This window comes from Loxodonta africana, chromosome 21 (genome assembly GCF_030014295.1).
Source record: "Loxodonta africana isolate mLoxAfr1 chromosome 21, mLoxAfr1.hap2, whole genome shotgun sequence".
In the NCBI taxonomy this organism is placed as follows: Eukaryota; Metazoa; Chordata; class Mammalia; order Proboscidea; family Elephantidae; genus Loxodonta; species Loxodonta africana.
The window spans coordinates 50,146,667-50,171,042 of record NC_087362.1 but is presented as its reverse complement, the minus strand read 5'-3'; the positions used below and the strand labels follow the sequence as shown (position 1 = coordinate 50,171,042).

The window sequence follows — 24,376 nt, the reverse complement described above, 5'->3', positions numbered from 1 at the left end:
TCTAAGCCGGTGCTCTGCGGCACCCCACGCCCCGCGTCCCGGCTCCGCGCCCCCTCCCTGCTCCTCAGCCCGGCCCCCGCCCCGGTCCAGCCTAGCCTGGCCCGGCCGCCATGGAGCGCTGGGCTTGGCCGTCGGGCGGCGCCTGGCTGCTGGTGGCGGCCCGCGCGCTGCTGCAGCTGCTGCGCGCAGACCTGCGGGTGGGCCGCCCGCTGCTGGCGGCGCTGGCGCTGCTGGCCATGCTCGACTGGCTGTGCCAGCGCCTGCTGCCCCCGCTGGCCGCACTCGCCGTGCTGGCCGCCGCCGGCTGGATCACGTTGTCCCGCCTGGCGCGCCCGCCGCGCCTGCCCGTGGCCACTCGCGCGGTGCTCATCACCGGTGAGTGCGCGGGGCGCGGAGCGCGGGGACTCCAAGTTGAAGGGCGGGACTGAGCACCCATAGGGCTCCCCATGGGCACGGTTAAAGCGAGTTCCTCAGCGCAGGCGTGGGAGAGTCCTCCTCCACAGGGTGTAGAGTGCAAGTCAAGTAGGAAGCTTCTGGCACCTCCCCAAGGCCGAGTTACTACCTGCCGCTGCAGGGACTTTTGGAAGCAAAGTGAGGCAGGGAGTGGGTAGGTGCGCAGAGGAAACTGGTGGCTGAGGAAGGGGTAACCTCCTGGAGGTTGGGGGTTTATGCTGTGTCCTTCCCCAAGGGAACAGTCTTAGGGGCAGGAGACGATGCTCTGAGCGGATTCAGAGGGTTTAAGACACGTCACTCCTTGAACTCTGCCTGGCATTCCCACATGGGACACCCCATCTCCTCTCCTCTGGTTCAGAGGAAGGAGCTTAGATGGGGAGCTGGGTCCTCCCCCCGCCCCCATGGCTGGGATCCTTGGAGTCCAGGAAAACTTGAGGTCACCATGAGGGGGCAGCTGGGCATTCAGCTGCGTCTTAGGTCCTCCTATACTCCCCAGACCGAACTACTGAGTAAGTAGTCCAGAGTCCACACCTAGTACCCCCTGCCCCAGCTCCTGGTCCTCAGTGCCCAGGAATAAGGTCTTGGAGAGCTGGGCTCAGGTGCCTCCGGCCTCCTCGCTGAACTTCCTTTGTCTGGAGTGGGGAATAAATCTGTCACCAGATCGAGGGAAAGGGAAGGAGGGCCAGAGGCCCAGCGGAAGTGGGGAGGGGGAGAAGGGCCAGGGGCTTTCCTCTGAGGGGGCACTGGCTCCACTGCGTTGGGGGGAGGGGTAGGCTAGTCTCTCTTCCAACCCCCATGGCTTTGGGCAGGTGCTCTGGGCTGTGCCCTTTCACTGGGCCTGGGCTGGAGGCAGCCACCAAACTGACTTCTCAGAGACCTGGGTTCAGTAGGGGTCCTGCATGGTTGGCTGGGAGATGTGGCTGGGAGAACTTCCCAGAGAAGATCCTTAAACAGGGCCTCAGAGGATGAATGGAAATAGAGTGGGGAAGGTGTTTGGGATCAAAGAAAGGAAGTGGGACAAAGGTTTGAGGCAGGAATGAATGTAGGGAACAGTCAGTAACCAGCCTGGCTATGGGAATATGGTGGGACGTGAGGTTGTGTTTCCTGGTAAAGGGCCTCGAATGCCAGGTAAGAAGCCAGATAGTGCTGAGGCAGTGTGGGCCCATGAGGGCTTTGGGTTTCAGTAAGGAGGGTGGAGATGGAGGCAGGGTCCCAGGCTGGATGGGAGACACCCAAACACAGGTGCAAAGTGAAGCCTCAGAGGACCCCAGTTTCAGAGATCCAAATTCGGAATGCTGCATGAATCCTTGGAGGACCCCAGTTTCAGGGACCCATATTCAGGGTTCAGCGTGAAGTCTTGGGGGACCTTGGTTCCAGGAACCCAAACTCAGGGTGCAGCATGAAGCCTTAGTGGACTCCAGGTCCAGGGATTTGAGGAAGGAAGGACAGACCCTCCTGATCTGAAGCAGGGACTAAGTTGTGTGCTTTGACCCTGGGGACAGGGCAACTCCCTCCTGCTTCCTAATTTGTGAGCTGACTCAACAGGACCAAGGCCATCTACAGGTCCTACAGACTCAGCTGGGCAGTCTTTGCTGAAATCTCACCTCAGGTTTTTGTGCTACTGCTGTTACTTTGTGTGCCCTTGAGCCTGAGGGTGAGGTGAGGGAGGGGATATGCTCTGTGACTTGGGCTCCCCCCATCTTCAGCCACTAAGTCTGGAGGTGGTGGTGGGGACTGCCAGTCTTTGGTAAGTAGGCAGAGCAGGCTTCCAAGCCTCCCAGTGCCCGCAAACTCTGGGGTTTTCTCTCACCACCTGGCTTCAGGACAAGTAAGTGACCAGGCCCTGCCACACCTGCCAAGAGCACTGTGCCCCATACCCCCCCCAGAGATGTCACCCACCCCTCCCTGAGAATGCCCCTATGAATGGCTGGTCAAGGCTATTCAGCTCTTCAGGGCTCAGCCCTTGGGTCAGGGTTTGGGGTGAGTGACTGGGAGCATGTGTGTGCCTGCATGTGGACATCTGTGCATTGACGGGGTCTGGTAAGCATGAGTCTCTGTGTGAACGTCCAGGCAGGTTGGAGGTATGTCCTGGTATCTGAGTGTGTGCAGGTGAGCAAGAAAGTGTGCAAGGTGTGGGTGATTGTGTCTGGGCCACAGATCTGAGGCTCTGGGAGGACTCAGTTTCCCTGTGGAGGCCCTGGCTGCTCTGGGAGGAAGCTGAGGCAATGGACACACACGTGCTCACTCCCCTCCCCCAGCCAGACTGGCCTGGGAGGGACCCTCAGCACAAAGCCCAGCTTACAGCCCCCTGCCCAGCTTTGTTCTCTGCCTCAGCAGAGGCAGAGGGGGCGGAGCTGAGATAGGAAGGAGGGCTGAGCTGTCCAGGAGAGGGGAAGCAGAGCACTTTGCTGCTTCTGCTCAGCGGGACCACCCGGAGCAGGCTCAGAGAGCCTCCTCCCTCGATGGCCCTTCCCCCTCCCCTTGCTGGCCTCCCACAGAGCCAGGATCAGAAAAAGAACAAGCGAGGAAGCAGGCACTTATCAGGTACCACTCACCACGGACCCCCACACTGGCTCTGCCTGCTGGTTCTTCTCACTACTCACCCAAGACAAGAAATGAAGGCTCCAAGAGTGGTAACTGACCTCAGGTCACACTTGGTGGGTGTAGGAAGGGATTCAAATGCCGGTTTGTTCTTTTCTTCATCCGTCATGGTCCCTGTCCTAGAGGCAAGTGGTCTAGGGCTCAGAGAAGGCCCCACTGTTGCTGTGGATTGGAATTCCAAGGGCAGGGGTCAGGGGTGAGGTGGGGGTGGGCCTGCATCTTGCTTAGGCTCTGGAAAAATAGCAGGGGGTGTTGAGGCTAGGAAGGAAGTGGGGATAAGAGTGTCCGAGACCTGAAATGCTGAGGGCTGTGGGGAGACTTGAAATGGTTTTGAGCAGCAGAGTGATATTGTCATTTTTGGAAAAGTCCCTCTGGCTGCTAGGTAGAGAGCAGATCCAGCGGGGTAAGATGAGACAGGACTAGAGAGGGGGCTGCTTCAGCGTCCAGGCATAAGAAGGAGAAGCCTGGACAAGGGCAATGAGGAAGGAAGTGAGGGAGGCTGTGCAGTGGTACCCTGTGCGTGGGCGCTGTGGCCTGGTACTCAGCAGCAGAAGGACATCAGGGCTGGGACTTGCCCTCGAACCCATCTGGAATAGAGTCCTGAACTTCCTCTTCCCTAGCTGAGTGACTTTGAGAAGCAACTTAACATCGCTGGGTCTCAGTTTTCGTAACTGTAAAGTGGGATCATACATCATGCTTGATGGGGTAGCTGTGGGAGTTAGGGAGATGACAGCTGTGAAGGAGTCGGTGCTGCAAGTGCTCAGCCAGAAGGTGAAGCCTGCCAAAGATGGGCCCAGGAAGGAGGGAGGGCTGCCAATTGCTCCTGGGCTGGGTGTCCAGGGGCCTAGATCCCATCCTGACTCTGGTGATCCTGGTGACCAGGGTTGTCTCTGGCTGGCCTGGGCCGCAGTAGCAGCTGACTGGCTGTCCTACCCTGGCCAGGCTGTGACACTGGCTTTGGCAAGGAGACAGCCAAGCAACTGGATGCCATGGGCTTCACGGTGCTGGCCACCGTGTTGGACTTGGATGGCCCCGGTGCCCGCGAACTGCGTGCCTGCTGTTCTCTTCGCCTAAAGCTGCTTCAGATGGACCTGACCAAGCCAGCAGACATTAGCCGTGTTCTGGAGTTCACCAAGGCCCACACCTCCGGCACAGGTCAGTAGGCGGGACACTCAGGGAGAGGGCGTGGCTACGCCCATGTGAAAGAGGGGCAGGGATTGGAGGGTCACTCCTGGGCTGACCTGCTGGTCCTCTCCCTGCTCTGTGCCCTCAGGCCTGTGGGGCCTGGTCAACAATGCGGGCCACAACGACGTGGTGGCCGATGTGGAGTTGTCGCCGGTGGCTACGTTCCGCAGCTGCATGGAGGTCAACTTCTTTGGAGCGCTAGAGCTGACCAAGGGCCTCCTGCCGCTGCTGCGCCGTTCCAGGGGTCGCATCGTGACTGTGGGCAGCCCGGCCGGTAAGTCTCCTTCCCCACTAGAGCAGAACCAGAACCGGGGGTGGGGGAGGCCTAGGAGAGCCCCTTGCCAAGGCTGAGCTGCTGCTCCACCCTCCACTCTAAAACCAGGAGACATGCCCTATCCCTGCTTGGCCGCCTATGGGACCTCCAAGGCAGCCATAGTGCTGCTCATGGACACATTCAGCTGTGAACTCCTGCCCTGGGGGATCAAGGTCAGCGTTATCCAGCCTGGTTGCTTCAAGACAGGTAGGGGCCTGGGGCTGGGGGTGGGGCTGGATGAAGGGCTGGATGGGTGATAGAGGCTTTGTTTTTGCTGTTGTTAGGTGTCCTTGGAGTCGGTTGTGACTCATAGCGACCCTATGTAAAACAAAACGCTGCTGGGTCCTGCACCATCCTGGCCATCCTCACAATTGTTGCAATATTTGAGCCCGTTGTTGCAGCCACTGTGTCAGTTCATCTCGTTGAGAGTCTTCCTCTTTTTTAACGATCCTCTACTTTACCAAGCATGATATCCTTCTCCAGGGACTGGTGCCTCCTGATAACATGTCCAAAGTATGTGAGACTAAGCCTTGCCATCCTTGATTCTAAGGAGCATTCTGGCTGCACTTCCTCCAGGACAGATTTATTAGTTCTTCTGGCAGTCCATGGTATATTCAATATTCTTCGCCAACACCATAATTCAAAGGCATCAATTCTTCCCCTGTCTTCCTTATTCATTGTCCAGCTTTCACATGCATATCCATGGCTTATATTAGGTGCACCTTTGTCCTCAAGTTGAGATTTTTTGCTTTTTAACACTTTAAAGCGGTCTTCTGCAGCAGATTTACCCAATGCAATAGTCATTTGATTTCTTGAATGCTGCTTCCAGGGGCATTGATTGTGGATCCAAGTAAAACGAAATCCTTGACAACTTCAGTCTTTTCTCCGTTTGTCATGATGTTGCTTTTTGGTCCAGTTGGAAGCTTTAGTGGGGCCTAAACCAAAAACCAAACCAAACCCATCACCGTGGAGTCAATTACAACTCATAGGGACCATAAAGAACAGAGTAGAACTGCCCCATAGGGTTTCCAAGGAGCGCCTGGGGGATTTGAACTGCCAACCTTTTGGTTAGCAGCCATAGCTCTTAGCCACTACACCACCAGGGCTTCCTCTAGTGGGGCCTAACCTGGTGGGGAAGGGTTAAGTGTTACCTCTGCTAACCAAAGGGTCGGCAGTTGGAATCCACCAGGCTCTGTTTGGAAACTCTATGAGGCAGTTCTACTCTGTCCTATATAGGGTCGCTATGAGTTTTTTATGAGTAGGAGTCAACTCGACAGCAGTGGGTTTGGTTTGTTTTTTTTTTGTTAAGACTGGGAAAAGTGAGCCCTGGTGGTGCAGTGGTTAAGCGCTGGACTGCTAATCAAAAGGAAAGGTCGGTGGTTGGAATTTTGCAGCCTACTTCGGTAAAGAAACTCTATAGAGCAGTTCTACTCTGTGAGTCGGAATCGACTCAAAGGCAATGGGGTTTTTTGGTTTTAAGACTGAAAAAAGAGGAGCAAGCAGTCTTATCTGGGGGCGGGGTCTGGTCTGAGAAGTGGGCGTGGCTTTGGCTGGAGGCGTGGCCTGACCGTGTTACCCTTTTCTCCAGAATCTGTGCTGAACGTAGGTCGCTGGGAGCTGCGCAAGCGGCTGCTGCTGGCTAACCTACCTGGAGAGCTGCTGCAGGCCTATGGTGAGGACTACATCGAGCACTTGCATGGACAGTTCCTGCACTCGCTTCGCCTGGCGCTGCCCGACCTCAGTCCGGTCGTAGATGCCATCACTGATGCGCTGCTGGCAGCCCAGCCCCGGCGCCGCTATTACCCGGGCCGCGGCGTGGGGCTCATGTACTTCATCCATTACTACCTGCCGGAGAGCCTGCGGCGTCGGTTCCTGCAAACTTTCTTCATCAGTCCGTGTCTGCCACGTGCACTGCGGCCAGGTCAGGCCGGCCCCACTCCTGCCCAGGAGGCAGCCCAGGACCCAAACCAGAATCCAGGCCCTTCCCCAGCTGCGGCCTGGTGAGCGGGCACACATATGGCCCAGCTGCTCCAGCACAGGAGGCTCAATGAGCCCTCGGCCCTCCCCTGGGCATTGTGAGCCCCCAAGTTTTTCCTAAAGCCTGGCTCAGAAAGCCCAGCCCCATCTGCTGCTGGGCGTCCCATGCCAGGCCCAGAGAGGCTGAGGTTTTCCAGGGAGCCTCCAGGCCTCTTCACTGCTTTATGAGCCCAAACAGGCCCTCCTGGGCACCACGCTCCACCCTGCAGCTTGGATGGGGAGTGTAGTGCGAGACTTAGCTGTAGCCTTTCACAGGACCCAGCAGACAGCGCTTCTGCAGACTAAGGAGCGACTGGGCCGGCTGGGGGCCCTCTCAGGACTGCTGCTTGGCACCAGTGCCTCAGTGCTGAGATTCAGAGAGTGAATCCCAACTGCCTCTTGACTGGCTCAAGAATTAGGGCCCCAGTCACCCACCCCAAGCCCCCAAGCCACAGGGAGGCTGCACACCCTACTGGCTGGATTGCCACTTTTTAAATAAAGACATTTTATTTCTCCTAGAATAGGGGAGATGCTGTGTTTGCCATGGGTGACTGCCTAGTTGTCTAGATGGCAGGGTATGGCTGTGTGACAGAAGCTGGAAACTGCCTGGGGAGGTCCCCAGGTTGAACATGGGGCCAGGGCTCTGGGCACAGACCTAACTGGGCTCCCTGGCAGACTGTGGTTCACACTTCTCTACTCCCCCCACGACCTTGAGCAAATAACTTATCCACAAGTTTGGGTTTCCTCATAGGGAAATGGGGTAATAACCCTTATCCCAGAAAGTTGTAGGGCTCAGTCAATCAAATACAGAAGCCTGGGGCCCTCTAGGCCAGGACCCCAGCTCCACAGGCCTCTCTCCATCTAAGACTCCAGCAGAGCAGGGGTTATCCACCAGACTCTGCCCCCCACCCCACCCCTCACCCCAAGGAATCTGGGCTGCAGGCTGAGAGAGGGAGCTAGAAGGCTGAGGCAGGGATGGGCTCAGCAAGGGTAGGGTAAGAAGAGAATCTGGAGGTCTGGAGAGGCACTAGGGCTCAAATGAGACAGCAGACAGATGGGCTCAGAGAGAGCAGCTTTATTATCTCAGGAATGGTGCATAGGGAGGGAGCTGTGGAGCTACTCCCCCTCCTCTACCTCCCAAGCACACAGATACTCTATCTTTTTCCTGGGCCATAAGAGTGACCTACGAAAGGGAGAAGGGGCTCACGCTGCCTCCAGGGGTTCTCAGGTTGGGGAGGGGCATGAAAGTGACCACCTGCTTCTCAGATATGTCAGTGGCTGTAAACATAGGGCTAAGGGGCCTTCCTGCTCTGGAGAGGGCTTGGTCCATCCTTGGAGTGGGGAGTAGGTGCCTAGCCCCTTTTCAGACCCAAGAGCAATCTCAGAGAGGGTCACGGAAGCTGGGCAGCTGCAGGGACAAGGTGCTTCCCCCCAGGGCTCTGTCACAGCACACACAGACACACACAGTGCACTTGTGGGGAGTCTTGCGTCAGGGCGCTAGAAGATGGGGATGTAATTGTCGATCTTTGCGCGGTGGCGCTGAGCAATGCACTCAGCAATCCATACTATGTTGCGGCACTCTTGCTCCTTGAGCTTCACAAAGGCGTAGAAGACACCGAAGTGGAACTGGTTCAGGAAGGCCAACTTGTTCAGCTTCACCTGTGAACACAGACAGGTGTGGTGGACCGGCGGCCATGGCCAAAGGATCGGGCGAGCCACCAGCCCCTTCCTAGGATGGGCAGGCCCTGCAGCACCCTGCGCTTACCTCATGCTCGAAGAATCGATCCTCCAGAGTCTTGTCTCCGGGGTTGCTGCCTGCACCCTCGAAGAGCAGCTTATATTCCTGGCCCAGGGAGAGGGGTGGGAAGCATGAGCATGTGGGGGCTGCAGGGTTGGGGGCACAGTGCCAAAATGCCCATCAGCATCCTGTCAGCCAGGACACTCACCGGGTAGTAGTCAGCCACATTCTTAACCTGCTCATAATCGTCAGCCCGGGCCAGCTGGGCCAGACCCTCAGGGTAGAGCCGCCCACAGTGCGGAAAGAGCTTGGCACGGTCCTCCTTGGACAGCTCTGTGCCGAAGGAGTTGATGGTGATGATGAAGGCGCGGCGGTCAGCTTCAAACTGAGAAGCCAGTGTGCAGGCAGCAGGGAGAGAAGGAGGGGGAAAGGGAGGCAGTGGCCCATCAATAGGTAGGGGTTCACTCTAACCAGGGCTACCCAGGTGGCAGGCAGAAAGGGAAGCGAGTACTCACCTCCAGGATGGGGCACATGGCATCGGCTGTGGTACCACCCAGCAGGGTGCAGAACTTGTAGAAGGACTCCAGGTAGGCCTGTGCAGGGCATGGGGCTTGCTCAGCCCAGGCTGGGAGGTTGGGGTGGGGGTGGGGGTCTTGTGGGCCTCCCACTCCCACTTCCCTCCCCCATCCCCAGCCCCTTTCATGATGTGTCCCAACACCACATCCATGGATTGGCCAGGGCAGCCTTCATGTCAAAGCCCTTGAAAAATTCCCAATTTCCAACTGCTAATCAGCCAAGTAGCAGTAGCCTGCTGCCTACCACCCAGGAGTGACAAGGTAGCTTCTGGCTGGCTGACTGCCTCAGGGCACATGCCTCCCACCCCTCAACTCAAAGAGGGCCAGGCTCAGAGGCAGCCGCTGCCTTCCCCAAACCACCTCTTCCTCAGCCAGCCAGGCCCATGGCTTCCACAGGTTAGTGAGGGCAGAGTACTCCTGAGAATTCCCAGAGATGGCCTGGAATGGGTGGTCTGACATCTGCCAGCCACTGGCCCCACTCTGTACCCTGTCTCAGAGAAAACCTCCTCCTCCCATGCCCCAGGCAGCCCCCGGGCATCACACAGCAGGAACCAAATTGACAGTCCAGTTCCCGCTGAGGGATGGTTATTGCCTATGAGGACATCAGCCATGTCATGCAGTGGCTGGGCACTCAGCTGCTGGTGGGAACAAGCACTTCCTGCCCAAGCAAATTGGATCTACTGAGCACGAGGGGAAGAAGGGTCAGCCCAGGCCCTTCCAGCACTCACACACAGAACCAGCCAGGCACAGGCTTTCTCCCCACCCCCATGTGCCAAGGAAGGCAGCTTGTAGCCTCTATGGAGAGCCCCCTTGCATGGACATCCTTCCCAGTTCCATCTAGTGGCACAGTCACAGGGTTTCCGGCTCCACAGGCTATTCTTCAGAGTTCGGGGAGGGAGAGCTGAGAAGTGTGGGGAGCTTACTAAGCTGGAGGCTGCCCTTCAAGGTACACAGACCTTCCTACCCACCACCAGCTGACTTGGGCCCACAGGCTCTGGGCCCTGAAAAAGGAGATCTCGGGAGACCCAGGAGTCCATGAGCCTAGCCTAGCCTGGCCAGCAGCAGTGGGCAACCTGGGATCAGAGTAAGGCCTGAGGGTGACCACTGGGGCCACAGGAAACAAAAGCCTACAGCAGGTCAGGAGGGAAGAAATCTGGTAGGGGACAATGGACCCCAGGACAGAGGATTCCCAGAGGCTGGAAGGCCTAGGTGGCAGAGATGGCTGCCAACCCCTACGATGGCTTAGTGGTGCCATTTAGTCCTTCTAGGAGTCTGTCCCCAGCCACCACTTCCTCCAAGGCCAGCCAAGCTGGCTGTGCCTGAACCCCCAGGACTGTCCCAGTGGGGCCTGTAGTTGCTTATCTGTAGAGGAAGCCACCAGCCAGGTCTTGGGCTCCATGCCCTGCCACCAGCCCATTTCTTAGCTGAGCCATGCAGGTCCTTGGGAAGGCTGACCCCAGGGTCAGGGAGTCTGGTAAGACAGGCCCAGATGATCCTCTGGAAGTCAGGGTAGCTAAAGAAACCGGCAAGACCCCACAGCCCAGGTACCAAGGTCACCTCCCCACTCCACCCCCTCTGCCAGCCCATGGCTGCTGTACCAGCTGTCCACAGTTCCCACCCGTCGGCCAGCCGAGGGTCTGCCTAATCTCCCATCTGTGGCCACTGGGCTGGGACATCGTCTGATGGGCGGGAGGCCCTGGCACAGGGCCCGCAGCACTGGGTCGGTGTTTACGAGCTGGTGCCCAGGCTGCTCTCGCCAGCAACTCTAGCTAGAACCAGTCAGGCCCGGTGAGGGTGAGGCTGGGGGACAGCCGCACCCCTCACCCTGTCTCAGGGCAGGGAACCCGGCAACGGGCCAGCTGGGCGGGTGGGAGCCCCAGGAGCACGTGAGTGCGGGCGCATACACACCCACACACCCACTTGGCTGACTGGCTGGCCTGCCTCCCTGTTAGCGGGGTGAGTGAAAGCACTGGCTTTGCAAACAGGCTGAGCCAGGTGTGAGCCCTGGTGCTGCCAGTGACATGCTGTGTGGCTCAGGCAACCCACCCCACTTCTAAGCCCTCGGTTCCTTCATTTTACAAATGGAGACAATGATGCCCACCTAGCTTCTAGGGAGGTCCTAAGGACTAAGGAAGTCGATGATCTCTAGTCTCGCCCCCTCTGATCTGTCCTCCACAGTATGGACAGAGGAGCTTCCTTATGATATTCAGCCTGCTGGAAACCTTCACTGGCTGACCGTGCACACCGTTCAAACGTCTGTGTCTGCCTCTTCTTCCTGGTCTCTTTCTTGCTGTTGTCTATAACCTGTACTTCAGCCCCAGCAAAGCACCTGCCATTGACTGGTGCTCCATGCTTTCCCTCTGCCTGCATCACTGCAACCTCCAGGTGGGCCCCTTGCCTCCCACCAGCCCCTCCCTGTGCTCTGTCCAGAGCAATCTCTGTGGGGAGACTAGAGGGCCTGGGCTCAGGCTGCGGCTGGGTGTTGGCCAGGTAGCTCCAGCCTTGGCAGGAGGGGACCCTCACTGAAAAGATCTGACAGACAGATGCTTGAAGGGTTAAGTCAGCAGGTCCCTTGATCAGTGCCATCCTCAGCCCCTCTTTGGGGCCTGCTCACTGCTGATCCATGTTCCTGGTTGCAGCCCATCAGTACCTCTCAATGGCCAGAGCCTGGTCTGTCCCAATCGTCCCTGACTGGCCCTGGCCAGCCCCCTTCCTTTCCTCCCACCCTAGCTCTTAACCTCTCTTGGCCAGGGCAGTGCTAACCCAGGAATCTCAAACCCACTCTCTATCTCCAGGGGGCACCCAGTCTATGCCACAGCCTGGTGGAGAGCAAAAGGTAGATGGGGGTTAAGGATGGTGAGAAGTGGCGCTAATGCTGGGCCTGGGAACCTGAAAGGGACACAGGGACTTGGCTATGCCAGGCTGGGTCCCCACCCCCACGGTATGTAAACACACTGTTGTCTTTGCTCGAATGCCTGTCCTTGCTGGCAACAGTCCAGGTGGGGTGGGTCTGAGGGCTACGGCCTGGGTGGTGGCCCGTGACCCACCTGCGTGCAGGAGCAGCTGTCTAGGAGCCATCTCTGACAGGCCAGGCTAGAGAGCACCAATCCCTCCTGCTGATCTTATCTGGGCCCGCTGCGGGTGCCACGGGATGGAGAACCTGTTCCATGTAGCCTTGCACCCATCGCAGGAGCCAGAGAGTGAGCGGATAAGCCCCTGGGACAGGAGCCTGGTGTGGCTGTGTCCTGTCCCAGCACCTCACATAAGTCACCGTCCCACTGTGCCCCATGATCCCACCCACTTACAGGCCAATCCCCCACTACTTGTGTGGTATGCTACCTTGTAGAGTGTGTTTCGGATAATCTCGATGTTCATCTCATCCAGGTCCTGCTCTGAGATGCAGTCCTGGAAAAAAGCCGCTGGGCAGGAAAGTCAAGGGTATGAGGGGTAGGAAAGTGGACTTGGCCTAGGTGACAGCCCTGCTCTCAGCTGCCTCTGCAGGGTACAGAGGGCCTCACCACAGCCCTATCTGGCTGGGGCGGGGGGCGGGAGGTACCTAATCAGTTCTGGGCTATTGCCTTGGAAGTGGCAGAAGCAACACTCCAGGCCACGTGGACTGACCTGGGCTGCTTCTGCCTCCTTGTTCCTAAAACTGATTTATAAAGGAGGCGGCCAGCCACAGCATGATCTAATCACTGCTGGGGCAGACCCAAGCTCAGATCATGCCAAAGGCAGGCTTGCATAAGAGGCCAGGACACCCTCCCTTCTGGAGGGGCAGCTGTGGATTTGAGGCCTGTCGCCTGCTTCTTTACATCCCCCAGGAGGGCCTGGGGCCCACAACTGGAGAACCAGCCTCCCCCTTAGGACAAGGAATGAGTCCGACAGCTGGTGGGCATGGACCAGTGACCTACGTGGCCTCTGTCAGGCTGGAGGTAGAGGCTGGAGTGGGACAGAGCACCCTCACTCCCCAGGTGGGCCTGAAGACTCGCTGGCCTGCCTGTCTTCTCTTTAAAGATGAAGAAACTGAAGCCACAAATAGCCCAGAACTAGCTCAGGGTTACTGGAGAGACTCCATGGCAGGCAGGCCAACAGGTAGAGCTCAGACCTCTCAGCCCAGGACCTAGTGCAGCTTAAAGCCCTGTGGTTCAGTCCTGGCAGCTTCCTGGAGGTAGTGCCTTGGGGCCAAGAACTCTGACTCTGAGGGCACCAGCTGGTTATGGCCTTAGCACTTTCTCTCCAGCCTCCAAGGCAGGCAGGAGCAGGCACTGCTAGGTAAGGCCCTGTAGGAAGCTCCCTCTTGCCCTTCCTTCCTGGGCCTCTGACACGGACCCTGCATCCTCTGGGGCACTGCCTGGCCCAGCCCCTGGGACCTGCCCAGTGGAAGCAAGTGAAGCTGTTTGCTCCTTAACTCTGACTCTCAAGAAGCCACTCCAGCCCTGTGCGGTCTCCAGCGTGGGACCACAGTCTGCCCCCAAGAGCTCTCAGCCCCCAAGGGACTCAGGCCTTTTTCTCTATTCTTCATGAGCTCAGTCTCCCTCTGCATTCTGAGAATCCAGACAGTTGGACAAAGCCAGGTGATCCGAGTCAGGCCCTGGGGGTGGCCTGATTGGTCCAGCAAAAGCATAGGAAAGCAGAAGAGGGTATGAGAAGAGAATGGGAGGGAGATGCTAAGGGGGAGGATAAAGGTAAGTAGCAGCGAACAAGTCTCACTTTTCAGCTCAAGGTCACCCCCCGGGGGTCTGTGAATTCCATATGGAGGCACTGACACTGACCTCATCTGGCCGTCTCCTCCCTCCTCCGGCACAGTGGCTTACCCAGCGGCGTGTCCACCAGAATGGCATTGTAGAGCTCGGCAGGGGTCTGTGCAATGTTCACGGCCTCCATCTGCTCGAAGCTGCCTAGCGGGTGACACTTAGGCACCAGCTCGGCGATGGAGCGCTGGTGCAGTGTGCCTGTGATGAGCAGGATGACGTTGTCGATCATGTAGCTGTAACTATAGGAGGCACACAGCAACACAGGGGGTGGTTTAGAAATCTTGGGCCAGCACCAAGGCCCTGCCCATACTGCACGGGTCACCAGGCCCAGAACAATGCATGCGGACTCATGGTTGCTTTGGATAATCACCGCTGACTCGCCTCCCTCCTTGCCCTTTGCTCCCAGCATCAGGAGCAAAGGATGGATGTGAGCACTCTGTCAGGGGGGCATTCAGACCCCATGAGAGAATTGAGAAACAAGTAACTACCCTACAGGACACAGGGAACTGTGGGCACATGGAGGTGAGGTGCACAGCCCCACCAGCTGTGGTAGGGGGCAGGAACCTGAGAGGTAAAAGGCCTGGAGGAGGAAACTGTGTGCAAAGGCCTGGAGGCCCTGAGCACGGATGCATTCGAGGAATCAAGCATGGTCAGGATCAGCAGGCATGAAGGATGCAGCAGCTGGCAGGGCAGTGCCGTCGGCCGGCCGGGCAGGGCCGAGGCTCTGAACTTCAGGCCGAGGCGCTAGGGACCCCTGCTTGGGATGTAAGCAGGGAGTATTGTGGTCCAGTTAGGGTCACCCTGGCTGCTGGGTGGGGACAGACAGTGAGAGGGGGAGGTGAAGATGGTGTGGGAGGAATGGCTGAGGAGTAGGGTAGAGAGAAGCTTCCTTACAGCAGGGCAGAGAGGAGGATCCCAAGACCAGGCAGAGACAGAGCAGGCAGACGGCTACCCTACAGACCCCCACTCCCAAGACGGATAATCGCCCTCCTCCCTTTGGGTCCTAGCCAGGGCCAAGCATCATCTCAGGATGACCTGGAGGAGACCCAGAGGCCTGGATAGGAGGCTGGGCTTAGGTCAGTCCAGGCTAATGCTTGCTAAGGCTCTCTGCCCTGCAGAAGGCCAACCCTGGATGGCAGTGTGGGCAGCAGAGGGGGCTGTGGAGCTGGGGAGGGGCAGTGCTGCCTCCAATGGACGAGGCGCTGCCTTCAACCAGCAAGGTATTGTTGCAAAGGGGTTGGGGCAGAAAGTTTTGTGCAGTCACCTCAGTAGGGTGTGGGGTAAAGAGGGGAAGAGAGCCCCAGCCCACAGGCAGGCTGCACCAGCCATCACTTTCTTCCAGCCCGTCACCAGTAGTGAACTCAAGGCACAAGAAAGCTGGGTGAGACCTGTGGAGAATGTTCTTCAAGGCCAGGGTGAAGCTTCCATAGAAGAGTGACGGCTGGGGCTGAGGCTGCTGCCCTGAACGTGGCACTGAGTGCAGGTCCTGCCCCAGCTTTTGGTGGGTCCTGAGCTGGGTCCTTGCCCTGAAAGAGTCTCTTGAGCACCCAGTGCTGAGGGTATCCAGGGAAGATCCGTGGTAGGAGATAGCCCCCAATATTGAGAGAAGAAAAGAAGGGAGGTGGTGGCCAGAGCTTCAGACCTCAGCTCAGAGGGCTGGCCACTGGGCTAGCTCCCACAGGGCCCTCCAGGAAGGTGGCAGAAGAAAAAGACCACAGCCCCTGTCCTGGACTGACCTTCGTTGCCCCCGCTTGCTACACATTCCCCCAGCTCCCACCCAGCCCGGCACCCTGCTATGACCTCTGCTCTCCTGGGCCTGGGGCCAGGCAGCTGCCCTCTTTTCGCCCCTGATCCAGCTGGGTCAGCTGCAGGATGTGCACTGAGAAGGGACAAGCCTCTCCTTCCCAAACTGAGGGCCTCAGGCGGGGTCCATTTACAGCTGTGAGCCAAGAGGCCCAAATGGCCAGCCTTCTGACCCTGAGCCCACAGAGCAAGCCCACCAAAGCTTTGTGACTGGGCCTTCAGGCCCAGCCTGCATCTTCTTCCCTCCTGTCCCTGAGGCCTCCAGTATCTCATCGGCCCCAGGATTCATGCTATACATCACCTTCCCGCAGCCCGCCTCCTGCCCCAATCTGGTCCCATTGTGGCCATTGTGCTCCGAGTCAGCCCTAGAGATCCACCCTTGAGCATTCGGATGCTCTTTTATGCTCCCATCACCCTTTGTTGAGGGAAAGAGAGAACTGCACACTCCTTCCTTGTTGTGTGCTGTTGAGTCGATTCTGACTCATAAGGACCCTGTAGGATAGAGTGGAACTGCCCCGTATGGTTTCCTAGTATTTAATCTTTACAGGAGCAGATCATCAGGTCTTTTCTCCTATGGAGGTGCTGGTGGGTTCAAATCACCCACCTTTCAGTTAGCAGCCGAGTGCTTAACAACTGCACCACCAGGGCTTACCCCTCAGGCCCTCTTATCTGCATGACCCTACAATCACTAGCATCACCAGCCCCAGTGTCAGAGGAGATATGGCACAGAGGGCCAGCACCAGGTCTGTGTCATACCATAAGGCAGAGGAGCTCTATGGCCCCATGCCCAGGGGTCCCCATGCCCTGGCTCCACACTCCCCACCCAGTCTTGTCTTCTCAGAGGAATCCCCACAAGCCAGTTTTCTCATTCTGAAGCCCCCTGTACCCCACAACTCAAGGTATCTGTTTATGCTGGGGGCAGGGCCCAAGGGAGGTACCTTGGCACCCCGAGCCCAGGCCTGGAAGGAGGGCCCTGGGGGAAGATGCTGTCACCCGGTTTTGCTGCTGTCCCTCCAGCGATGTGGAACGGGCCAGCTATGATTCATTTGTCGGCCCTGACAGCAGACGTTAGGCTGGTGGTCGGACCAACCCCCTCCCCGCCGGCTGCCCCCAGCCTCTCCTCCTGGAAGCTCTGGCTGGACACCAAGGGCAATGCTGAGCCAAGCAGGGGCCTCTCACTATCACCCCACCCCAGCCCCTTCCAAGGCCTGCTTCTAACCTAGGCTGGGCCAGCCTGGGCACTCTGGTGCCAAGCCCTGCACTCTCCTTGCCCGAGTAGACAAGTCTCACTGTGCAGTGGCCCCCACAGAGGCTGGGTCTGCCTGGCACAGCCTACTTTTCTCTCCTGCCCAGTGGGGGCCAGGATCCTCTTTCCTGGGAGAAAGGAGGCAGGGCAGGCCTGGCAGAGAGGATGCTGGCCCAGCTGTCTGCCTTTCCCCCAAGGTCAAAGCCTTCAGCAGGCAGGGAAGCCCTCCTCCTCCTTGCCTGGCTTCAGCAGCTGCCTCCCTGGCCCCAGAAAACCACTCCACCATTCCTCCCCTCACTTGGCCTCAATAGGAGAGAATGAAGTTCCAGCTGGTCAGCGTCCCTCTCTAGAAGAAGACAGCTGGGGAGTGGACGGCCGGCTGCCCGCCAGGCCAAAGAGGTCCTTGTGGGGTGGGGGTGGGGCAGCCTGTATTCCTCTGCCCAGAGGCTCTCTCTCACCCTGTGCCTTCAAGACTCAGCTTGGGACCACAGAAGTCTCAGACTGGAGTTTAGGAAGCCACTTCCTCCAAGAAGCCTGCAGAGCCCCTAGCTAAGCCCTAACCCTCTGCTGTGCCCTTTGGCGCCACCTGCTGGAGCATCATGGCTTTGTTCCACAGTCTCATCACCAGCATGGGCCTGGTGCTGCTGAAGAGGCCATGTCGACTAGGTAGACCTCCCTGCCCATTCACTGGCAGCTCCCAGTAGGGGCTTCCAGGAGCAACTAGCGACACTACCCGTGCCCAACCACATCAGGGTGCTGCCGAGCTCTTCCCAGGGTGGAAAGTGAAGAGAAACATCAGCCTTAGCCTCAGCATACTATCTCTCAAGTCTCAGTTTCCCCTCTGCAATCAGGATAATGAGGAGAGGTGCACGGCAGAACTAAGTGTGGCTCTGACCTTCTCCTCATCAAAATCCTGCCCTTCCCCTGAGGCATGGATGGATCCTCCCACCTGCCCTGAGCCTTCCGGGCTTCAAGGGACCCAAGACCACCCCCTACTCAGAGTGCCCGCCATCAGGTCCAGGAGAACAGTCTATGCTGGCTCTCCCTCGAGACAGGAGCAGGGTCTAGCCTAGGACCCAGACAACACAGCAGGACACTACTGTGGACCCAGAAACAGTGGTTGTGGCCAGCAACAGCTGGAGGGCCAGGAGAGGGAGGCCCAGGGAAACCTGATGCCCCTCTGTGACCCAGCAGGGTCCAAGTTTGGGGCAACATGTCCTAGGGAATATGGCAAATGGGCTGGCAGGCCCATCATGCACTTGAAGGCCACTGTCCTGGGACATAGTCTCCTCTCATCTGCCTCCTCCAGGCTGGTGGCACTGAAGCCACGAGAGAAATACACTGGCATGAGTCCCAAGCCAGACACTGCCAATGGGTACCTACCTGGGCTACAAGCAGATGCTGCACAATGGGGACGACCACCTTTCTCCAGTGTGGCTCACTCATCCAAGGACACAGGCCTTTTTGGCTCTGCCTACCTGGGATTCCCCCAAAACCAGGCTCATGCTTCCCACCCCACAAGCAACTCTCCCAGCTTCACTTCCAGGGACAACTCTCCTATGGGAAACCATCATGGAATGGCCTAGATCAAGATGCCCTCCAAGGCCAAAAAACCCTAACAGAGACTTTATGCCAAGTCACACAGCAAGTTAATGGCCGGGCCTGGCAGCAATGTGGGTCTCCTGAGCCTTCACCACCTAAGCCCTAAAGAGAGGGGAGCCAGGCTGAGCTCCAGAACATAGCCTGCCCAGAGAGATGATAACAGACCAGCCGTGACCCCGGCTGCCCAGCGCAGCACTGTGGGCTTTGCAAATAGGTGCTGGTGGATGCCAGGCAGAGCTGCTGTCTACCACCGTCAGGAACCTTCTCTGGCAGTGATGGTCTCCATGCTTTCCCTCCCACCCCAATAGAGGAAAGTAAAAGGTCTGTACAGGGTGTGACTCTTCAGATATGATGGGTCTCCATTCCCTCTTGTCAGGAGCCCCTGGTATGGTGACATATCACATGTTATCACTGTGAAATTGGGCTAGATCATCTCAATGATGACATTCTGTAACAGGGTAGCCTCTTACTCAGGGCCAGACAGCTACCTCCGCTCCAGCCACCCACTCTGAGTGGCCTCTCTAATCCCACCTGATCCTAGAGTCCTCCAATGCTGTGAAGCCACCTGTGACTGCAGCTCCACTTATAGCCATCCCAGGCCTCTCTAGGCACTGCTACATCATCACTGACACCCTACTGCATCTAGGCATCTCCCTTTTGGCACTGGGCCTGTCCCAGAGCAGGTACCGGTCACGTGTGCTGGCTGAAAGTTGGCTGGGATCTACAAAACCAGTGGGAACTCTCTCTCACACAGGAGGGTAGAGAAGGCCTTGACCAGCTTCTGCTTGTATACCTCAGTGAGAGAGTACCCATCACCTCCTGGGAAGCCTGTTCCACCCATCCTGGGGCAGCTCCAAAGTCAAATAAGAGACTCTCTGAGGAATGGATCTAAGGTGACCTCTGGGCCCTTGGAGCTGTAAAGTACAGGCCACCTGGGTCGGCAGGCAGTGATGGCACTGTTTCCTCAAGTCTTCACACCCAGGGTGGGACCTCTACTGATGTTCCTGGAGGCCCATACTTTCTCCTCTCTGATTACGCTCCTCTGGACATCTCCAGTGTATCCTCCTCCTTCCCACACAGGGCACCATACCTAGAAGCTGTCGTGGGGGACACAGAGCCAGGGGCTCCATGCTCCAGCTGCTCAGGACATGCATGGTTCCCTCAGCCTAAGGTTCCCTCCCCCCAAATTCTTCCTTTAGACGCCCCCTTCAACCAAGTAGCCACCTCCTCAGGGCAGCCAGTCATGAGTCCCCCACCTGGGGGAGCTCCCCTGGCACAGGCCACTTTGGAAGGTTTCACCCCTTTCTGCAACACTTTTCACTCCTGGGATGACCTGTTCAGCATCTCTCTGCCCCCTGGGGACAGGGCTGAGGAGGTGGAGGAGGAAAAGCAGCCAGGGAGGTAGGGGTTAAACCAGAGAGACACCATGAGAGGGAGACTTCTGGAGGGAGAGTGAGGGGCACTGGGGCACTAGAGTAGTCAAGCAAGCATCTGGAGACCTTGGCCACCTGAAGGTTAGGGGTAACTTCAGCCAGGGCTTTGTGGTAGAGTGATGGGACTGCTGGAAGCAGACTGAAGGCTTGAGGGGTGAGGGAATGATGAGAGAACAGTGAATGTAAAAGTTCGGGCCCCACCAGACGGGTTTCTAAAGATGTGAGAGATTTAAGCTTGTTTAGATGCTGATGGGAAGAATCTGGAACAGAAGATGGCTGTACAGACAAAGGTGCAAACTAGTGGCTGCCCAGGGTCCTGGGGGTGGTGGTGAGGGGACCCAGGTCACTGATAGAAGGATCCAAGAGGAGATGCCTCTGCCACTGGAACGGGGTGGGGGTGCAGATGCAGTCTTGAGAGGCCTGTTGGCTTCTATTGTCTCTGTGGAGGAGGAGGTGGGCCATCTGCCCAGTGAGGAGGTTGGGGGAGGAGAGGGATGGTGGTTAAGATGGAGAGGTGGTCTCCCCCTCCTTGGGGGTGGCTGCAGGGTGCTGACTAGGGAGAGCAAGAGGCCGGCTGGGCAGTGACAAGCTGGGCAGGCATGTCTGGCAGCAGGAATGACCCACCCAACAGCCAGCTTCCCCGGCCCCAATCTCGGCAGTGGAGTGGGGGAGGGTGGCTCCAAGCTGGAGGCTTCTGGGATTCCTCCAGGGCTGGGGAGCTGCCAGCCGGGCGGGACCATGAGACAGGCGGCCAAGAGAGCTGCGGATATTGGCAGAAGAGTGTTCGAGTGATGGACCAGGGAACCTCAGCTGGGGAGGAAAGGAAATGAAGATAGAAGGGGCAGCAGGGAGGAAGCAAGGTTCGGCATCCTGCTGAGTCTGGAACCCGTGTCCTGCAACGGGCTGAGCATGGGCTGGAGGGCTTGAGGGCTGTGGGTAGAGACTGGGTGCCTGACTCAGCAATTTCAGGGGTGGAGCAGTTCCAGGTGGTGACATGGCCTTGAGTAGCCATCGGTGGGGGTGGCTGAAATGGAGAGTAGAGGAACGGAGGAGCCGGTCACTGGAGATGACGAGGTCATGGAAGGAGCATCCACAGGCTCAGACGGGCTGACACGTGGCTGCTGAGCTCTTCCTGAGTGAGGGCAGGAGTGAGGTGGCCAGGAAGACTGGGAGCCACAATCGCAATGAATGGACGGGGCGGGGGAAGTGGCGGACTCGGACCGCCTGCCACAGGATAGTGCTTGCAGCCAACCTCCAGCAAAGACCTGGCGGCTGTGTAGTCCCAGCCGCGCTCAGAACCCTCTCCGGTTTCACAGCCTGGCAGGCTAAGTCTGCGCCTCTGAGGGCACCAAGACAGCCAGGGGGTAGCAGCACAGGCAAGTGGGGAAGTGGACAGTGGGGTGGGTGACCTTTGACCACTGGCATGGGGTCTGGCCTCTGCTGGCTGGCCTAGCTGGCAAGGCTAGAATATTCACCAGGAAGCTGAAGGAGCCTTGTGCAAACAAGTTGCAGGTGAAGGCTGGGCCCTGGCAATAAACACACTGCTTCCTGGTATGGCCTCAGCTCCGGACTTGGGACAGGGACACATAGGCCCAGGCTAGGGATCAAATGACTGATGGGGTGTGAAGAGTGGCCCCCAAATGTGGCAGCACACAATACATCCCCATCTCTCGCCCTCTGCCCCAGTAGGACCATGACAGACAGCAGTGTCAGTACAGGCCCAGCCAGGCCAGCAGTGAGGCCTCCAGGGAAGGAGGCCTGTAGCCAGGAAAGGGCCTGCTTCCCAGTCTCAGCAGGTTCTCTCAGCCCTTTGGGTGTTCCCCTCCTGCCTGATGATGGAGCCCTTCTGGCTGCAGCTCCCATAATCTTGAGCAAGTGGCTATTCTCTGCTGGGGGTGGGAATCAGGCCAGGCAGGCATCTACCCTATCCCTGCAGGGACAAGTGAGGTGGATGTCCTAGGTCCCAAGGAGGAGGATGGGGGCAGTGTAATCAGGGGATGATCAAAGCTACTCAGTACCCACAGAGTGCCTGGAAACACTTCCCCACAGCACACACTCACCCTCTGCCACCACCTCTGTGGGACAGCCACCTGGTCAGGGGCCATCTCTTTGTCCACCAGGCCCTTGCTCTGACTCCTGGGCTGCCCCTGCAGAGGGCTCCTCTCTAGCTCCCTGTTCCCACGGGCACACATGGCAAACAGAATCTGTCTTGTCCAAGTAGCCGCCCCCACCTGTGGTCCCCAGGGTCCTTCCCTCTCCTCCACTTCTCCAGGAGCTGAGCAGATGCACAGCTGTGCCAAAGGGTCAGGCAATGGGAAGCTGTGTAGTCAAGGGTCTTAAGCACTGGGGCTTGCCCATCCAGGCTTGTGGGGGCTTATGCCAGAGTTGGGAAAGGCAGCCAGGCATTCAGTTTCCCCCTACCCCATCTCCCTGAGACCCAGGGCCATGGTTTGAGTGATAGAGAATGGGTCTCAGGCAGACAGGGCCAGCAGGCCCTGCCCATCCCCTGGTCCTTGACCCAGCCATGGGGGTGGGGGCCCAACGAGTGTTCAGTGTGGTATCCCCATTTTACAGGTAGGGGCAGGTGGTCCAGGGCTGTTGAATGACCAGCTCGGTTACCCAGGCTGGGAGGACTCTGAAGGCAGTGTTTGGTGCACAGAAGCACAAAGGCAGCTGGCCTGAGCCCACACTGGTCCAGCTCCTGCAGGAGTGTGAGAAGGCACTACAGGGCACACTCACGTAATAAAGTCCAGGAAGCTGGCGAGGGGCTCATAGGCGTGGTTCCTCATGTGGCGAAATTCCACCACCATCTTCTCCTTGAGTCGGTCGTCAATGACCGATACTGTGAGCGGAGATGCCTCGTTGGCCAGGAAGTTGCCGTAGTCAGTACTCTGAAGATGCAGCTTTAGGTCTGAAACCCAAGAACGGGGGTGAGGGCTGGCCCTTCCAAGCTTCCCCAAGGGTCTCAAATCCCAAACCCACTGCAACTCTAGGCCCCAGCCTCTCCCCTGCAGTTGTGTCTGGCTACAGCTCTGGCCTCCTACCCCTGTCTCTACCTCCCTGTTGCTGGCTCAGAGCCTACACCAGGGCAGCCAGGCCAAGGTCCTGGAGATGCCCCAGACCCTTGAGCCATAAGCCAGCCCTAGGCCCAGGGTCCAAGCACAAGTAGAACAACAAGGAGGTCTGGGAAACCCCAGCCATAGCCCCAAGGTACCATCCACAGCCGAGAGCCTTTGAGGACCTTCTGCATGCCAGGTTCCAGGACAGCCCAAACCTAGAACAGAAGACCTGGGCCTTTGCTTTTGGAGACACCAAAAGCTGTCAGAGCCCAGAGTGAAGAGGACACCAAGAGAGGGCAGAGAGGATGAGAAGGGCATGCCAGGGTGGGGCACAGCAAAGGGTGGGTACAAGAAATGAAACAGCCTACTGGATGGTGTGAGTGAAAAGTGGCCAAGACAGCAAATGAGAGTTGTGAGGGGCTGATGAAGAAGGAAGGAAATTAGGCTTCTTCCAAGAGTGACAGGAAGCAGGCAGGCCAACCCTAAGGGTTCTCTCCTGAAATCTTAGGGACGGCGGGGAGGGAAAAGGGAGGACATAGCAGAGGGGTCCTGCGGAGGCAGGGCAGGTGAGACCCAGAAGGATGAAGGCAGCAGCCTTGTAGTGTCCCAGCTTTTGCCCTTGCCCCCTCCCCAGTCCCCAAGTCTGTTCCTACACAGCAGCCAAAGTATACAGGCCAGATCAAGTCATTCACTCGCTTCAAACCCTCTAACACTCCTATTTCACTCAGAGTTGAGTCACAGTCCTCTTGAGGTCTGCTGTGTGGTCACCCCCACCATCACCACCTTACCTCTCTACCACCCTCTCCCTGGCACTCACTGCCCCAGCCACACTAGCCTTCCTGCTGTTCCCCTAATGACTGAGCACCTCAAGGCCTCTGCCCTGCTCCCTTGCCTGGAAAGCAACGGCTATCTCCACCTCTCCCTTCAGGTCTCGCCTCCAATGTCCCCTCTTCAGAGGCCTCACCTGTAGCCCCCATCGCTCTGTCCCTTCAACTTTTTTTTTTTTTTTTTGTAGCACTTAGTCCACCTGCCCAGGTTATGTGGGCAGGGGCTTTGTGTCACTGGGGTATTCTAGAGCCTAGAACAAAGTGTGTTCTGGTGTGTTTTCATGCTTAGTAAATAACTATAGAATGAATGAAAGGATGGGGGGAGGGTTGGTGAAAACAGCAGGAAGGTTTACTCCAGGACTGTGAGATGGCAGATAGTGTGGTAGTGATGGCAGTACCAAGGACAGTGACCAGCTGGAAACCCATGTGTGAGTATGTGTGTCGCCCCAACAGCCAAGGCTGGCTTCTGTTGCCCGGGGACTCCATTCTCCTGGGCAGCCTCCCCAGGGGATGACAGGAGGGGTCACACCTGTGGTCATATGCAAACCCTCCTCACCAAGGCCTCCCCATGTGTTCTTGGAGTCCAGAGGGCCATGCTCTCCTGGGCTGCTCAGAAGGGAAGGGAGGGTAGGGTATACAACTTCTCTACCAGTTTCGGGGACCCCTGCGATGTCCCTGCTCCTGGACTCCATCAAGAGAAGAATGGGGAGGTAGGTGTGCTAAATGAGAGATGGAAGAAAGTACGTAGGAGGAAGAAAAGAGGGGTATGCA

General features: G+C 57.8%; 2 protein-coding genes across 3 annotated transcripts in view; one reads left to right on the top strand and one right to left on the bottom strand.

Moving 5' to 3' along the window:
* Window positions 1-22,631, top strand: HSD11B2 (hydroxysteroid 11-beta dehydrogenase 2). The gene is made up of 5 exons (XM_003417124.3): window positions 1-375; window positions 3,997-4,209; window positions 4,328-4,513; window positions 4,622-4,759; window positions 6,141-22,631. Exons 1-5 carry the CDS (start codon window positions 111-113, stop codon window positions 6,554-6,556), a joined length of 1,218 nt encoding a protein of 405 aa, XP_003417172.2. The 5' UTR covers window positions 1-110; the 3' UTR covers window positions 6,557-22,631.
* The window catches only part of ATP6V0D1 (ATPase H+ transporting V0 subunit d1), a 43,442-nt gene continuing 26,694 nt past the window's right edge, over window positions 7,629-24,376 (bottom strand). For both annotated transcript variants that reach the window (XM_003417017.3, XM_064273916.1), the window contains 7 exons: window positions 22,459-22,630; window positions 13,696-13,874; window positions 12,221-12,300; window positions 8,822-8,899; window positions 8,515-8,691; window positions 8,334-8,411; window positions 7,629-8,227 (listed from right to left, as the gene is read on the bottom strand). In XM_003417017.3, the coding sequence (XP_003417065.1) occupies window positions 8,066-8,227; window positions 8,334-8,411; window positions 8,515-8,691; window positions 8,822-8,899; window positions 12,221-12,300; window positions 13,696-13,874; window positions 22,459-22,630 (926 nt within the window). In that variant the 3' untranslated portion in view covers window positions 7,629-8,065. The remainder of the gene's footprint in view (window positions 8,228-8,333; window positions 8,412-8,514; window positions 8,692-8,821; window positions 8,900-12,220; window positions 12,301-13,695; window positions 13,875-22,458; window positions 22,631-24,376) is intronic.